The 19,091-nt window shown below is 33.7% G+C and overlaps 1 protein-coding gene across 1 annotated transcript; it reads right to left on the bottom strand.

Moving 5' to 3' along the window:
• Nucleotides 1-8,162: 8,162 nt before the first annotated feature.
• Nucleotides 8,163-17,861, bottom strand: LOC148282981 (uncharacterized). Its single transcript, XM_088224265.1, has 6 exons — nucleotides 17,504-17,861; nucleotides 14,217-14,518; nucleotides 13,005-13,088; nucleotides 10,696-10,776; nucleotides 9,900-9,948; nucleotides 8,163-9,232 (listed from the first exon to the last, which is right to left on the bottom strand). Exons 1-6 carry the CDS (start codon nucleotides 17,799-17,801, stop codon nucleotides 8,163-8,165), a joined length of 1,884 nt encoding a protein of 627 aa, XP_088080391.1. The 5' UTR covers nucleotides 17,802-17,861.
• Nucleotides 17,862-19,091: the final 1,230 nt, after the last annotated feature.

Genomic DNA, 19,091 nt, shown 5'->3' with positions numbered 1-19,091 from the left:
CAATATTTTAAATAATCCCACTTCGCCTGTTCATCTGAGGAGCTCTTCCAACCTCTGTCACAGCATGGGCTAACCCTTCGTTCTAGTAAGGAGAGAACCCTTTCAATACCGATTTTTTTGCCTCCTCTTTCACGGTAGTAGCCGCTCGATTATGGTGTAATCTACCCACTAATGTCAGAGACTCCCCTTCTTTATTTACATTGAAATCACGTATGAAATGTCACTTTCTGTAAATTTGAGTTTTTACTTTCTCTTCCTTCTTTTCTCCCCTCTTTACCCCTTCCTCTTTTCATAGTATAGTGTAGATATTTAGTCAATTTTTATTTCATGAAACATATATCAATGTTCATCTATATTTTGTTTTATCATGAACATATACTACCGATTTTCTCAAAGTGAACGGTTTGGGTAGGTAGGAAGAAATTACCTTAAGGCAATATACCCGCCCTTTTACATAATTTGTATGTAAACTGTAGATGTTTATAAAGTGTTTAAATAAAAAGTAAATAAATTAATATTTAAAGCATTAACTTTGTGGTCAAACATTTTACTAAATGTTATTATATTATTTGTATATAACCACTTACCAGATTTTCTATGTCTACCGGTTTCAAGAAGTACACTTCTCTTCATTAAGACAACAACTGAAGCAACATGCAAAGCCCATTATACACCTTCACCATGTTACTTCACACACATATAAAACCAACACGACATGCATTTTAATTTTTAAGAATTTAATAGGTAAAGGGTGAACATTGCAACAGAACATCGTATCTGGAATGGAACATCGTCGTTTCAATATAGCCCGTTATACAATAAGATCATTTTATAAAATCGGAAAAATGAAATCTAATAGGCAATTGCCTTTTTTAAAAATTGTTGTCAGTCAAACTGTAAAAAATGCTAGTGTTAATAAGTCCGCCATTTAACTGTGTACACCTTTGTTTTTTTGTTTTTATCATATTACAAGTATATATTATGGTTAGTAAAAAATATTATAATTATTATTATTTATGGTTGAAGTCAAAAGTGATAGTATTTTTTATTGAATTGCTAAAAACATGAATAAATCATCAGCTCACGTTCGCATCGCGGGCTAAAGAACCAAAGTCGGAGAGCTACTAACGGGCGTTTGGGAGAAGTACTAGAAACTTTACTGCTCGCGCGTGTGACACGTGAAATTGTCTTTCTCGCTCCCGAATATACATCGAAGCAACGCAAGAGTTGAAATCATTTTTATTATATTTTCATAAATTTTAGAGAAACTTCGGGCTACAATTAAATGCTCGAATTTTCGCAATGCGTTAGAAAGTACCTTTTATATTATATTTTCCGTGGCACTGAACTTGCTTCTTGAAATACTTTTCGACAGGCAAATTACGCCTTTTGAAATCTAAACAAAATTTAGGTACATTGCAACTCATATAACAACGAAGTAGAGAAGCAAAATATGATTAATATTTTAAAACAAGATAGATTGAAAAGAAATGCCAAAGGAAAAACTAAAAAAAAAAACTAAATTTCAGGTTCTTTCGACAATTTTTTCGTTTAATCTTTTATCTTCAAAACGTTAAATAAATTTAAACAAAGAACTTCGTTTTTGTATTTAAATAAAAAAAAATACCACAACAAGCCAGAGGGTCCCTATTATAGTGGTGAATTTTTATGTGAGACAGCGTGGGACGAGACAAAATACTTCTTTGGCTGTTGATTTGCATAGTTCAAACTATGCTCAATCATCCACGGCTCCACGTGTTAGCAAACAAACATGGAAACTTAGATTTATTTCATTTATCTAAATTAAAATCAATACTTTTGAATCACTTCTTTTCTAGATTTATTGGGTCCGGGTGTAGTATTTAGTAAACACGATTAAAATAAAATAGGAATTTATTTATTTTACATAAACGGCATAAATTGCCTTTAACATATATTGAACATAAATATGAAGAAAAAAAATACAAATATAAAAACATAACAAAAAATTATAAAATTGCATAACTATAACAATAGTAACAAGTAGGTAAATACACATAAGCAACCAAAAATATTAACGAAATAAATACATAAATATGAAAAAACAAAATAAGGAAAAACATTTTTAAATATAAAGAAAAGTTTAAGAATAATATTGCGTGAGAAAAAAAGAATTCAGACTCGTTTTATAACTATCAAGTCCAGAACCAAATATATCAGCCTTGTCCTCATACTGATTGCCATATCTATGGAGCCTAGGGATAGGCGAGTGCATGTGATAGTTGGTTCTAGAACTTGCAGAACAAAATGGAGATCTGTGGCGGGTATGTCGACCAGGTACACGGAAACACACCAACTCCAGCAAATCTGGACTGTCAATTAATGAATTGATCACCTTAAAAAGTAATATTAGGTCAGTTAGGATTCTTCTATCAGAAAGTCTTAAAAGATTTGCCGAAGACAACAATTGATTATAATTAAATAAAGCAGCTGGAATATGAAGTTTAAAATTAATATATTTTAGAAATTTCTTCTGGACGCGCTCGAGTGAATCAGAATGTACACGATAATGGGGCGACCAGACTGGAGAAATATATTCTAAACGACTTCTAACCAGGGAGCAATAAAGTGACTTGATTGGTGCGATACTTTCAAATTTATTAGTAACCCTACAAATAAATCAATTCATTACTTACGTAAACCTTGACGAAAAAGCTTGTTTGCTTTGAAACCGGTCGGTGAAAAATAAAAATTAGTGGTTAAAAACAAAGTTGTTTTATTTATTTTATTTTATTACTTCTTTTCTAAATTATAAAAATGTACTAAGTGTTATACTTGTTTTACTGTTTATACTATAATACATCGCCCCTGTTACTTCAATACTTTTTATGTTTAATATCTTTATTTATTACAATATTTGAGTTTGTCCAAATGTTTGTAGACAAAATACTGGATTTCACCCCCTTGAGAGTCGTTAAGATTAACAAATTACAACAGGGAATGAGAATACCTTGAAAAAGGGGATATGGAAGTCTAGGCATTTACAGGGCTTATGACCTGTCAATGGGTAGTTTAAGTGGTGACTTTACACACTGTGTAACATTCGCTATTTTGCCTATGTTTGAACATCCATATTTCTTTAATTCTTCAATTTGTTGATTTTAGTGAAGTTAAAGAGCTGAAACCTTCATTGTTGTGAAGAGATTCATTTGACTGAATTATTTCACGTACTAGGCAACGCCTGAAAATAATTTTCAAATTTTTTTAAACTTCTTCTTGGACCAGTTGGTTTTATTACAATATTTGAGTTTGTCTAAATGTTTGTAGACAAAATACTGGATTTCACCCCCTTGGGATTCGTTAAGATTAACAAATTACAACAGGGAATGATTCAAACATAGGCAAAATGGTGAATGTTACACAGTATGTAAAGTGGCCACTTAAACCAGCCATTGACAGGTCATAAGCCCTGTTAATGCCTAGACTTCCATATTTCCTTATTTAAGGTATTCTCATTCCCTGTTGTAATTTGTTAATCATTATTTATTGTTAATTTGCTGCATACCCATGTTATAATTTCTAATTATATTTTTCCTTTATTGTGTCTTTATTTTTTGCTGATTTTATCTTATGTCATTATACTTTATATCCTTGTGTACAGGTGTTTTGTTTCATTATAATTGTTTTTCAATATAATTTTATACTTTGACAAAGGCAAATGCCGTAGAAATAAATAAATAAATTGCAACACAGAACACCCCTAGTTTTTTTAGTTAAAGACGCAATGAGTGTTGAATATAATTACCATTATAATATCATGTTTCTGTATGTAAAGGTGCCGATAACGATTATTCTTTTTTGAGTTGGAAAATGATGTTAACCCTTTGACGTGAGCAAAATTATAAAGTCGATTTAAAAGGTTATTGCATATAATTTTCGTATCCCTAGAAATCCAAACACTCACCAAAATCAAAATTTATCGCAGTTTCTTATACAACTTTAATCAATAAAAATAAAACTGTATAACCGACCGGCTTCGGAGCGACACGTGCTCACACGTTTGATTAAGAATAATTAATTGTATTTTTAAAATCAAGTCAGAGAAATTGTTGTCCGATGTAGAAGGACGTAAGCTGGTTTCTTGTTTTACTAGTAATGACTTAGGACTTAGGATATAGAGATTTTTGTATTATTTATGTTTTCTCTGGATATTTATTGTTTACTTTTAAGACTGAAAAAGCACACATAATGATAAAACTGTAATTACTTTTTAATATTATTATAAAATACATAATTTACTGCCTTAGAACGGGGTAGCTATCCCTAGTTAGGCAGTTTAGATGAACCAACAGCAAAAATAAAAAATATATATGTTTACTTTTACTACTTAATTAATTTGTTGTATGAATAATTACTTGTAAATTGCTGTAATAAATATGTTAAATTGTGGAGAAATGTTATCATTCATAAATAAAAAAAAAAAAAAACGTCGCTAGAAACATGCGACATGTTTGACCTTGAAAGTTGTGACGTCATGATTCGTTACAATGTTATAAGCTAATTTGAATGGTCAGGAATAAATAAACATGAATCGTGTAGTATTAGAGGCATGCCAATGGAATGAGCGTTTTTGCGGGAATCCAAAATTACAAATTTAAACATATTTTTTATCCTACTTTTAATTGGCAAAAAAATATTTTTTTTACTCAACAGTATTTTAAGAGCTTAATTACTTTTAAAATAAAAAAAAACGTAACATTTCGTTATTGCGACCTTGCCGGGAATCGAACTTGGAGCCCCCCTAGCGTTTGAAAAATTAAAATTTCTTTATCTACTACATACATACTTAGGCAATAGATTTCTCTGGGTTATGTCTAGTCTGCCTAACAAGGTACAACCTGTTTTAAGGCAGACATTTTTATGCAAAAATAAACAATAACATGACTACTAGATATATTAGTAGATTACTTGTTAATTTATTATAAAGTTATACAGTATTTAAATATACCATTTATTATATTAGAATGTTTTTTAGTAAGATTTCCGATTATTATCCGGTCTTACCATTACGATTTATTTTATTTTATCAACATTATGAAGAACTCATTTATTTAAGAGCGCATGCAGCATCAAAAGGGTTAATTAGAATATTTAGACAAAGCCGGTTTTTGAAATAATGTTTGGTCATCAATATATTTAAATTTGAATAGGTAGATACGTTTTTATATCATACATGTTTTCATTATTTTTAACTCTAAATAGTGGATCAAACGCGTAATTAAAATTGTTTAAATGAATTAAGCTGTTTTTTTAAATTTATTTTTTAAAAATATATTTGGACCCCTGTATTTAGTAGCCTTACGTGTCATGTACAAAAATAAGGTACTCGGAAAAATCGTTTTTGTTTGTCTTGGAAATGGTATGTTCGATCACTGATTTTGGTTTATTACCTTTATGAGTCCGATCACCATTGTTGCAAAGTTCAAGAACAATGGCGCGTGATAACTACTTTTAACTACAGTGTGGATATCTGTTAAGGATATTCCATCCTTCCTGCATTCTGCTTCAAGATTATGACGTTGTAAACTGAAAAATGGGCACTGAAATAACAGATGTTCGATAGTCTGTGAAGAAATATCTTCGCATGGACATGGACAAAAGTCATCATTTCTTAATTTAAACCTATATAGATAACTTCTCATAGCTCCGTGTCCGGTAAAAATTTGGGTCGTTTCGAAAGTACTTTGGTGATGATGACGGAAGTTTGCTGCATCAGCCAGCGTTTGGAAAAACATTTTAGTGATTTTACACGTAGAAGAAGCGCGATAATGATTCTCCCAATTGAGCAGCACAGAATATTATATACACAAAAATATGCATATTAGAAAATTAAAGCAAAACGATTTTATTTTCTTTAACATTGTGACTAGGGTCACATAATTTTTTATATTTTTATTTATATTTTGTTAGTAATAAAACAATTTTGTATTTCAATAAACTTGTACAAAACATTATTTGAGGTTAATTCTTCTTCTTCTTCACAGTTTCAATCCTGAGGATTGGTTTGCAGCAAAGTCCTGCATCTCCTCCTCCATTGGTCTCTATTCTCTGCAGCCCTCTTCAGCTCGACATACGAGGCGCAGTTTAAATCCTCGCACACTTGCTCCAAATACTCCCGTCGGGGGCGCCCTCTGTGATTTGTCCCCTCAGCCATTCCCTCTAGTATGTCATGCAGGAGACCCTCATGGCGTATAATGTGGCCGGTCCATTGGGCTCGCCTCTCTGAGATAGTTTTGATTATATATATATATATATATTTGGATAATTTATATAGCGCCGTTTTTGTGAAAATCACCTCAAGGGAGCTGGGTGCCTCCCTTCTTCGATTTTGCTGAGAACCTTGTCATTAGTGATGTGGTCTCTCCAGAAAACTCCTAATTTTTTTCTTTAGCACCACATCTCAAAGGCCTCTAGTCTTTTTTCGTCTTTATTTTTTTTGGTTAATTATCATAATTAGTCAGCAATGGAGAAGTCCTGTGGAGAGCTAGTTGAAACAGAGAATACGATTTCCTTTCTGGGTCTCATCCGTGTGGAAGCTAGTATGAAAAAAAAATTATACTGATGGCAAGATTGAGGGACAATGAAAGCGTCTACCCCTTTCCCGAAACTGTTTATAAAGACTTGTATATTCACATATCAATATAAATTTTTAAAAACTAACTAAGCGAAAATGCAATATTTTTTTACAATCGAACCGCGGAAATGACAAAACAAAGAAACTTTAAAAGCTTTCATTGCACCCCTCACTGCAGTATTGTCAATTTATGATCTATCAAATACACATGGTCAGCACAATCACCTTTTTCTAATTTCCCAGTATGACAGTGAAGGAATACAGTGTTAGTTCCAAATTGAGACCGCGGCCGCACGCTCCAGATCCCGCCTCGGAATGGAAGAAAAATGTAGCAATACAAACAAATCAAACAACGACACAAAACCCAAATACATATAGGAAATATTATAATAATTTGCCCTATAGTTGTATAGGCATGTTGATGCATTAAAGCAACAGAAGAAAAACAATACGTATCTATACGAAATCACAGAGGAACATCAAATTGTCAAGACACTACTGGCAAAATCAAGATTGAGGGACAACGTAAATCTGGCAGAAGGCAAACGTCTTGGCTGCGCAACACAAGTGACTAGACCGGAATTAAGTGAGTGGAGGAGTTGTTCCGGGCAGCGCAAGACGGAGAGACCTTTTTAGAAGTGATTGCAGGAGTTGTTCCGGGCAGCGCAAGACGGAGAGACCTTTTTAGAAGTGATTGCTAACGTCGGGTACTTGATAGGCCACAAGAAGAAGATCAAGCCATCTCCTCACCAGATGGTGCATAAGGCACTTTTTTCGCACACCAAGTTTAGCGCTTATTAGACATTTGTTATGTAATCCCTAAGGATAATATATTTTTGAGAGTGTAGCGATGTTTCGGAAAAATCTTAAAACCTACTTGTTTTTTAAATCATTTGAATAAATCCGTAGCATGTGATAACAAAGTAAATTGTTTTACTTAAATTACAAATTCAAAAAAATTTAAATGATTTATTTATACAGGGTGTTCATTAAAACCTGTTACATCCAAAACCACGATGATCAGTATGAGCCAGAAGACATATTGGCACAATCAAATAATATTATAGAACGAATAAAATTTTAAAAATAAAATATCAAAAAAAGGAAATGGTTGCTTACTTCTGCAGGGGTGAAACGAGGAGAGGGAGGGGGGAATTTAATATTGCGCCGCGCTCCCCTCACTTTTCCCCTGCAGAAGTAAACAACAATTTGTTTTTTTAAATATTTAATTTAAAAACAAATTCTTTGTTCTAAATATTTTTTTAAAAATGGTAAAATGTTTTCTTGCCCATACTGATCATTGTGGTTTCAGATGTGGCAGGGTTTAAAAAACACCCTGTATATAAGTGGCCTCAATATATCTAAGTGGGTAGTTGGAAAAAAAACAGACATTTGTTCTTTTTTTTTAAATCTTTATAACAGTTCATAGATTATCATTTATAACTATTTAACTACCTCAAGTTAACTTCTAAAATATAAATAAATACGTTGAACCTATGTTATCATCAATCAAAGTACACAATTGGTCTACACCAAACACCCGTAATAGTCAGTCCCACTGATTTTCTTCTAAAACTTCACCTAATCCTTTGAGATACGGTCCAATTGTTTCAGAATCATCATCATCTTCATCATCATCGGAACTATGATGTCCTTTCTTGTTTTTCTTCTTTTTGTCTCGTTTGATTTTCGGCGGCTTGACTTTAATTTTATTTTTTGAATCTTCGGATGGAGCACTTGTAAAATCATCCGATGGCAGTTGATCATTGAAATGATCATCAAACTGCTCTATTTGTTCATTTGAATCAGTATCCTCAAATCCAATCTCATTGACGTAATGATTTTCTAAATCATTTTCAAATAATTCATCAGTTTCTTCATCATTGCTTTGGTATAGTTTTCTTGAAGAACTGTCACGTTCATCTATGGGTGTATCGTAAACATTTAATGTATTCAGTATATTTTGATAAGAATTCAGTCCTTTTACATAATTTTCTTTTGAATAATCAATTATTGGTGAATTTGACAGTAAATTTTGTTTTTTTGGTTGAGGTACAAAAACATCTCGCTTTAAAATATTATTAGGCCACTTGCTTAATTCATCAGATTGATTAGTTATTTTAGTCGGTGGAAACAAAGAGGTTACTTTAAAATTATCTCCGTAAACGATACGATCACCAGCAGTTCTTTTCATTCTGTAAAAAATGTTCCCATTATGATCATCCGATTGAGTCTCTCTTTTTTGTCTAAAATGTTCATTGCCCTTCCCCGTAGATGATATGAGGCTATTTGTACTTAAATTAATTGACGGTAATTTTCTAAGGTTTTCCATATGGTTTTTTCTGTGAGTGTCTCTTTTGTCTCTTTTGCTTTTATCATTCTTATCGTCTAATTGTTCATTTTCTTTTGGTTGTTTGTCGAGATCTTGGTTTTCTGATTGTGCTGGAACTGTTTTAGGTTCCTTCATCTCTCTTGCTTGAAGGATGTTTGGAGTTCTCAGCAGTTCCCACCCTGCTCTGCTCTGCCAATCACCGTTAGCGTTGTACCCACCGCTACCTCCCCCGCTACTTCCACCTCCTCCGCCGCCACCACTCCCATATCCATCTCCTCCAGATCCACCTGCCAACATATAAAATCAAACAAATTAACTCATTAATGATTATTTAAAATGAATGCAATGATAAAATTTAATATTCATAAATATGTTTAGCTAGAATATGAAGTCTGAAAATGCCGAATTTCATATTCTCTAATAATAAAATTATTTTTATTTTAAAAATCTGTCCATCTAGATCAAATACCAAGAAAGTTCAGCATTTTATTTATTAGCACCGTGGCGCAGTTGGTAAGACGGCTAACTGTAAAACTGGCGTCGCGGGTTCGATTCCCGCCAGTTGCAAGAAAAAGATTCGACAAATATGTTTTTCTCAATTGGTCTGGGTATTTGTGGTGTATTTTTCATAACCTCCTCCCATATTCCCTCTTTCCTACCTGCTGACATGCCTCTAAATGAGGCATAGCGGGTAAATTCTTTAAATAAATTAATTCATTAATCGATTAATTAATTTTTGAAATTATAAAGCCTCTTAATAAAATAAAATTACAATTTTTTTTATGGATACAGAAAAGAGAGCGGAAAAAATTAGATTACACAAAAAAAAACGAAACTTACTTATTTCTAATGATCGTCATATTATTTTAATTTGCATTACAAAAACATACCCTTAAATTTTAACATACTCAAAATATCGTTACATTATTTTAATTTGAATTACAAAAATCTTACCCCCAGCATTCCAGCCCCCACTGCTTCCTCCACTTGGCATCCACATGGTCTAAAAATAATTAGAATACATACAATAAATAAACATTCTTTCATTACACGAAAAGAAACTGCATAACTTCTTAGTCTTCTTTTTCCACATTGGCTCTTAGGTGGAGCTTGTGGATATCACCAGATGCTTTCGGGAGACCTTATGACCAGCTAGTACTCTCGTTTCTTCCCATGTCAATGGCGCGTTTCTTAGTTCCGCCGAAAGAGGCAGAATGATCATCATCAACGCCCTTTTAACACACACTTTGACACAGGTGTGATGAAGAGGCCCTAAAGTTCTTCTGGGGCACTAGCAGCACGTGTCCAAGTCAGGTCCGCCGCAGCACCACCTGGCCGAGGTATCGAGGAGGACTTCCCTTAAGTTATGCTACTTGGAGTATGCAAACTATGCGCTTCTTCTTAAAATATCTGTTTACTGGTTTATCTTTTGAAAATTGTTGACAGACTGTCAGAAATCTCCGCTCGTCTGCGTTTGGGTCTTAATATTAATACAGAAAAGATAACGCACTTATCTGTGTTAAACGTATTTGAAAGGATAAATACGCCAATATAAATCTTCCAAGCATGCACTTGAAGAAGAAAAAACAAAATCGTGGCGAAATTGGGGATCTTCTAATAAAATCTTATGTTGTGAGAGAAATATGACAAAATGTTGATTTCTAGCAATGAGCTCGTAATTTTATTAATTTGGTAACATTTGTAAATAAAATAAAAGACAAAACCTTTTAACATGTATTTTTATACTTACTGCATCCCCTCCACCGTGTGTTCCCCCTCCCATTCCCATTTTGCCACCGCCGGATCCCATAAGCTTAAGAATCAACAAGATCTGTAAGATATTGTATATTTATTAACACATTGTGTAAAATGAGTCGCGAAATATGTGTAAACTAGACAGTTTGAATTTTATTATTTTTTTAACCTCTTCCACACGTGGTTTTATATTTTTTCACTTTAATTTAATCCAAATGTTGAAGTAATAACTAGATAAATCTACTAAATTTGTTTTGTATCAACCGTCGACGGGAGGAGTACTCTCCAAAAACTGTAGTAGTGTTTTTGTAAATGTTCCGATCAACGCTCAACTATTTTTTTTATATATCTACCTGTCCTTCCTATTTCCTAGCGCACTCCACGCAACAATAATTCTACGTGTGATTGCCGGTAACAACATTGAAATTGCAGTACTAATCGAACCTCAACCAAGTGAAGTGCTTAACAAATCTTTCATCGAGCAAGCTGTGCCAGCCATTTAGACCGCCAACTCCAAGCTATCTGTGCCAGCGTCTCATGACCGCCAGTTTCAGCAGCCAGGTTCTAGCACACGTCACGCCCTGGTCTATGTTTTGAAAAATATACCAAACAGACAGATTGCAAATCTGGCGTCCATGCAATAACTCACCAAAATTCGGTCAATCCTATTGTAATGGACATCAGATTAGATATTCAGAAGTTACGATACAGACACTAGGACATGTACATCGGCTGGATAAGGGGACACTGCGGAATCCTTAACAACGAAAAGGCTGATGAAAAGGCTCGGGAAGCTACGCTCAAGAAGACAGCCCTCGATTTCACCAATTTCCCACTCAGTTTTGCCAAATGGAAAACTAGAAGCCGGACCCTTAAACTCTGGAACGATCGTTATTTGAGTTAACCTACCGGAAGTATTACAATAATGTTTTTCTATGCCTTCGATTCCTACAATTTTCCATGCCTTCGATTTCAGGAGAATGCAGAAAGCTGGCTACAAACTCACCCAGATGCTCACGGGTCATGACGGGGTTCATAAGCTACCTGCATTGTTTCAAGCTCTCCGAGATCGACAGCTGCCCATGCGACGGCGAAATTCCTTAAAATGTCCCTCACCTGTTGATGCATTGCCCTTTTTTCAGTTTTCAAAGAAAACAGCTGGAGGCGCGATGCAGAAGCCTGAGTGGAGATCTTATCGACATCCCATCGGTGATAGGTAATAAAGAACTCATACGAAAGGTTGTATTATACATGGTCAAAATAGTGCAGGCAATTGGTAAAATAAACCAAAGTAGGGAAGAAAATGCCCAACACTCTTCTAGTGGAACGGAAGGCCTTTTGACTAGTGTCAACAGGTCGGCTTCTCCTGAAGAGTTTTGATTGGTTTTTCTCTCCCCATGAGCAAATACTGAGAAGTTCCTGATTGACATACTCTAGAATATCCTTCCCGATCCCAAAAACTTTGCTAAAATTTGTAGTTATTTAACTGCAGAAAAATCCTCTTTTTTAAAATAAAAGCCTTGTTTATTATGTAGAAATAGGTTGCTGAGAGTTGAAGTTCCTACCCCAGTTAGAGATTGACAGAGAAAACACGAGGTTGCTGGTTATTGCGTATTTATGCCATGGTGAATAAGATACAGCACTTGGTTGTGTAGCGCAAGCGTAGCAGTGACGATGGGTTGAAGAGACTGCACTTGAACTACATGCTAGAACTAAGTGACGTCGTCGAGCTGATCTAACTTACTGAACTGAACTTGTTGGGCTGACTGACTGAACGGGCTAACTGACTGCCGTTGCGTCATATGGTCTCTTTACAGACGACGTTCCTTTGTTGTTAATTTCTTAAGGACAATGTCAACGTACTGCAGAACAAAGCTCCCAGTTTAACGTGCAATACTATAAGAGTTACATTATACGAATATATTGGATTCGATGGAGAATGATGCCATTGCATCGTCGGTCATTAGTCTACTTCAGGTGAACTAATTTAATACGCGTGTGTATCGATTATGGACTATGGACCCTACAATTATGCTCAAGGTAAAAAATAGTGCAACTCTAATATAATTTTTAAAAAGACGTCATGCTTCATCATAAGCAGGTTGGTGGAGTTGCGCAACCTTCTTTTCCAAACAATACAGTCCACATTAAATTTTCCTCCTCCTAGGACGAGATATTCTTTACACCTCGTCCACTCCTCAATATTAAGATAGTAAAATTGTGTAACACTAAAAAAAAAAAATATTTTCATAATAATTTGAAAAAAAATTCGTTTATTATTCAGAGAAAAAAACGTTTACTGACCTTTGAAATGATGAGAGAAATTAGACCAAAAATCATTCCTTTGAATGACATCATTCCCATCATGCCCATCATTGCTGGGATCAACTGAAAGTACAACAGCAGAAAGCTTTTTGAAAATTGAGGGGTGGGTGGTGTTAAGTTTATTTATTTGGTTAACCAACAAACAACGAAACGTACAGGGTGACCGGAGAAATGACGTCCAAAGGTAAAACGTAGGTGCCTCATATTGAAGTTTATCCGAATCATCCATACATGTTCCGGGATTTTGCGTAGTTTTCGAGTTATGATTTTTTAGAAACTTTTAAGAAAGAAGATTTTAGTTTTTGAAAATTTTCGACTGGATAATAATAATAATCAAAGTTTATTAACAAAATTAACAATTACTTTATCTACTACATACACACTTAGGTAATATGTTTTTCTGGATCATGTCTAGTCTGCCTAACTAGGTACAACCTAGTAAAGTAATGAAGTAATTTGCTTTAATACTTAACCTCAATATCAAATACATAGATGGCGCTCCAAACGCGCTAGCGAAAGCTTTCCTTGTTTCATAACATATATACAAAAACCAAAAATGTCACCGATATGGATATTCGCTAATAAGCGGAATGGGGAATGTTGTAGTACCTACATAAAAGTGGCCACTTGAACCCAACCTATGACAGGTCATAAGCCCTGTAAACGCTCGAATATCCATAATCTTGAAACAAAAATTCTACCCATCTCTGTAGTGATATAAATAAAAATAGGTACAACCTGTTTTAAGGCAGATATTTTTATGCAAAAAATAATCAAAAACCTACTTTTTAATTTACTATAAAGTTATACAATATTAATTTATTATTTAGGAATGTATTTTAAGTAAATTTTCCAATTTTTCTCGACCTAAACCCAGTAACCATTTTTATACAAATTTATTAAATTGAATCCGAGTCATGGTTTTGCAATCTTTGGGCAACATATTGAATATTTTGGGGCCCAGAAACCTGAAATTTCTTTGCCCGAGTGCTAAATTTGGGGACGGATTCAGAGGATGGTTTTTATTTATTTTTTTAAATTTGCACGGTTTTTTTAGGATTTTTTTGTAACTCATATTTAAAAAATCGTACTTTCACGCATAAATAAAATAATAAAACGTGTCTAATGTGTACGCTTAAAAGAACCTAAGCATGTTGGTACGAATCCAAATATTTGAGTTTTTTAACTTACCATCATCATTTTCATTTTCATCATCATCATTCCCATCATCATCATTTTCTTCTTGCCCCCGTCGCCCCCTCCACCGTCTCCCTTGTTCTTCTTTCTTCCTTCAGAAATGTCCACCATCCTACCTACATCGACGTCTTCTTTGGACGCGTTACCGTACCTCACCCTCAGTACATGGGTTTTGAAAAAATCATCGACAGTATCGTCAATCATCTCAGAAAGAGAGGAGTGGGGATTTTTGACAGCTGTTTCGCCCGTGTCGGATTTGCGACTTATGACATCGTCGCGCTTTTCTCTTGTTTTAACTAAAAAAGAATATTTTTTCAACAACATAGGTTAGACCATAGAATTAAGAAAAGTCCAGAAACCGCATACTCTTAAAGGAGTAGTTCAGCGTTTTGATCCATTAGTTTTTTTTTAGACGTCACTCAATACGCAACTCCCGATTTGAATTTAATAATGCCGTGTTGTGTCGTTTTAAAGAGTAAAAATACTGCTGGGATCTTAAAGAAACTGGATTGGATCACATTTCAGGTGTAAGTAGCAAATGCATTACTTAGAAATATAATTATTTTTCTATCTGTCAGATTGTCAAAGAAAACAAAATGGATGTTTTGTTAGTGTTGCCAGGGTAGTCAATTTTTTTACGCTACTTTGCTCATCTTATGAGAAAACTAATGAAAATATGACCTCTCGGATTAAACAATGCCTCGGTGGACATTTGACAGACATTATCTATAAAACATAAAATATTATTTAACATGACACAAAAATATGCATAAAATTTGTTTTATGTTTAAGTTCAAAGTTCATTGATTAAATTACCCTTTACTTACCTACCCTGTGTAAATAAATGTTTCCGCGTGTACAATAAAATTTTAGAGAAATTAACAAATTGTTTTTTTTTTTTAAATAAACTTATCTTACGTTTATGTTATGATTATATTTTTCGCAATCTGGCAACATTACACAGCAACTTCACGCATGCGCGCGGCAAAAGGGGGGGGTTTTTATATATATTTAATATATTAAACCCTCTTAAAATAGTACAAAACATAATAATCAAAGTAATTTTAAAGAAACCTCCAATATTCAATACGGAAAAATCTGTAAATTATTTAAAGTTCATTCAGTAGACACTATTTACAAAAAAAAATCTACAAAACAAATTTTTTTTAAATAAAAAAAAACAAATTTGAGATGAATAAGTCATTCAGATACCAAAATAATATAAACATTCCTAAATTCCTTACAAGTCATGGTCAAAATAATTTTGTTTTCAAAGGAATAAAATTAAGGAAGGTTTCAAAAGAATAAAAAGGGACAAATTGTCGGATACGAGCATTATTTAAAAAAAAAGAATCGTATCCACCCATCCATTGACATATTAATACATACAGATATGCCCCGAGCCCTCAAAACACTCAACTCATGACCATGCGCTCAGACATGCCCAACGGGTATTTATTTATTTATTTGAAACGAGTACAAGGAATAGGTTTTTTGGCGGGCTTATCGTTCAAAGCAACATTTTCCAGACAACCAAAAAACAGACTGGCCAATATAAGAAATTGGTCAAAATTTTGTGTTAAAAAACCATAAATATATATCAAAAGATATATACATAAATATGTTAAAATAAAATGAAAAGAAACCCAATTAATTAAAAATTACAACTGTTTTTTAATTGGGAGATAAGGTTGGCACATATTAACATTAATATATTTTATTTTAAAAGTACATTAGGTTATACATATTAAATTATGAGAAATGAAGGATCAGATAATGAGTTTGGTAAGAGAGAGAAAGAGGAACCAGGAAGAGAAAAAAATATTTATTAGAGAAAAAAAAGCAGCAAAAACTCAAGGAGTTCAGTATAGTAGGAGCTCTGTGGATGTATAATAATGATTTAGGCGTTTCTTGAAGGTGGCTAGATATGTAGGTGCATTTTTTATATAAAGAGGTAGCTCATTCCAAAGTCTGGCAACTTGGACGGAAAAGAAATAGCTGAAAAATGATGTGCTATGTCGAAGAATTTAGTCGTTCTTCGACGCCAGGCGTGACGTTTAGAATCGAAACCTAAATGCCTTCTTGTGTCATGAAAGCACGTAAAAACCTTTCGGATAAACTTTGGAAAAAGGATGGCATAACTTTTAATTGGTAAATATTTATTCATGAGTGATTGACAAAGCTCTTAAACAATTAACAATCAAACAGAAAGATTATTTTTTGTTAACGTCAAACTTCGCTAATACAACTTAAGCGAAGCCGTGGGTAGAAGCTAGTGTAACATAAATTGAATGAAATAAGAGTACAAGAGACTGTTTTCTTTTTTTTATTTCTGTTGCCTCCTAACAGGCCAGGTAACCATTATATGTACCGAGCAACTATTTAAGAGCTAGGCAACACAGACCATTTGTTCTTCCAGAATGCACGACAAATTTACCATCGATGATGCCTGTGGGGAGAATGATTAGTCTGTTGAACAGCCTACCGAAAGATTTGGATCTTTTCCATGCTGGGATTACCAGCATTAGACTCTTCTTCTCCTAACTATGTATCATAGTGTGTATTAGTGACATTTTCGTCATTGTTTATTTTTGTTTTTATGGACCTTAATAATCCATAGTGATTTTTTATCAGGTTTTTTTAGATACCTAATTATATAATTTATGTATATTGTTATTGGTACTAGTGCTGTATTGTACATTAAATTAATAAAAAAGAGTGGTGAATTATAGCACAGAATACCCAGGATTGAGAAAAATGCCACTTTTTTTGTTCTCCCCGGGAGTCGAACCCGGAACCTTTCATTCATGAGTCAAGCGTCTCAGCCATCACACCGCAAAAGTCCCCAGCAAACAAACTTTCCTAATTATTAAAGATTGTCAAAAAATTAATTTATTAAGACTTTTCAACGAGGTCTTCAGGTAAATAACTTATTAAAATACCAAAATATCTAACGGTGTATGGACAATGAAATCACCTGTTCTTCCGACCAAGAGTCTTCAATTGCTTGCCGCGGAAATTCAGGGAATCAAAGAAGGAAAAAAGATGGATTAAATGAAAAAAAGAAGATCTATCGCAACGTGGAAGATTTCATGTATAATGTTGTAGTGAGTTGCATACGAGTAATTCTTGCCTCAATAAAGGGCTACCTAGTGAGGCGGGTAGGCAATAAAAAAAATATTTCGTTAAAAAATAAGTGTTTTAGACCTCATTAAACATTTAATTGTAAAAAAGTAAATTAATAACGTGATTGTTAACATTATCATTTTTTTAATACTTACTAAAACCAAGGTATTTCCCTAATATAGGTATTTCGTCTTGCTTGTTTATTCCATTGAGATATTTTAGAGTTCTCTTCTGAATGCAGGCAAAAGAAAGATACAAAACACACTCAGAGTACACTCCGAAAAAGGCTTCTTCCGGTTTGGAAACCTCCAGCAAACCAACATCCTCTTTACGTTCTTCTGGATTCAAATCCACAACCGGAAACCGCTTAACTACACTGTAACACCGTGAAAAAGTTAAAATTTGAACTATTAACAATAAAGATAGAAGAAAAAATGACTGTTTCATGGCCATTTTAAGCCCTTGATTTCAACAACAGTTTTGTATGAATCTTGTAAATAAATAGTGAATACTAAATAATCTAATGAAGATTTCTTTGTTTTATACCTTTTCCTTTGCTCTGAAGGCGGTGATTATGTTTTCATTTTGAAAAGCTAAAGCTGTTTGTTTTGTGGTTAGAAAAGGTAAAGATTGATGTACTGTTAGCTCTTATTACCGTGACTATTTCTAGATAGAAATATTCAATTTATTGGAATGAAAGGTTGTCATTTAATAAACAGTTGTAAGAATCTGAAAGATTTGCAAATATTATGTACCTTTTTGATTTTACGTCCCGTACAAAATTAGATTTTATTTTATTAATTGATTTATTTTCATTTTTAAACAAAAAAAGGGTTTTTTTTTACAGTGGCAAACATTAATTTCATTGGCATTCGTTCCTTTTGAGGGTGATAAAGAATTACCAGGCAGATCATTTAAATAAGACGATTTCTGCTCAGTTTTTCAGGCTGAACTACTCGCCATACGAGAAGCTCTCGAATGGTTATTAAAAAAACCACCAGAGGTGGGTTATTGCAAAAATATTATCAGATTGTCGTTCGGGCGTTCAGGCTATGACTGATACTCGGTCGGTAAATCCATTAATTGTAGATATTCAGGTAAAATTAAGCATCTAAAAATCAGAGGGATGATTATTCAAATATGCTGGATAAGAGGACATGCTGGTATCGAAGGAAATGAGAGAGCGGATGATCGAGCAAGAGCCGCAACTTGTAAAAGAACGGCACCTTTCTTCTCAGAATTTCCCCTTAGCTTTAATAAAATACGCAGCAGCGTTAGGAGGATCATTACCGCTCTTTTTCTACGGGTAAAATCACTAAAATGTTTTTCCCAACGCTGGCTGATGCAGCAAACTTCCGTCATCATCACCAAAGTACTTTCGAAACGACTCAAATCTTTACCGGACACGGAGCTATGAGAAATTATGTATATAGGTTTAAATTAAGGAATGATGACTATTGTCTATGCGATGATATTTCTTCACAGAGTATCGAACATCTGTTATTTCAGTGCCCATTTATCAGTTTACAACGCCATAATCTTGAAACAGAATGCAGGAAAGATGGAATATTCTTAACAGATATTCACACTGTAGTTAAAAGTAGTTATCACGCGCTATTGTTCTTGGACTTTGCAACAATGGTGATTGGACTTATAAAGGTAATAAACCAAAATCAGTGATCAAACATCCCATTTCCAAGACTAACAAAAACAATTTTTTCCGAGTACCTTAGCCTTGTACAT

This window comes from Micrasema longulum, unplaced genomic scaffold, assembly GCF_059751315.1.
Source record: "Micrasema longulum isolate JH-2025_06_02 unplaced genomic scaffold, ASM5975131v1 h1tg000274l, whole genome shotgun sequence".
Taxonomy (NCBI): domain Eukaryota; kingdom Metazoa; phylum Arthropoda; class Insecta; order Trichoptera; family Brachycentridae; genus Micrasema; species Micrasema longulum.
Note: the sequence above shows the minus strand (reverse complement) of the source record. Positions and strands in the feature narration are given on the sequence as shown.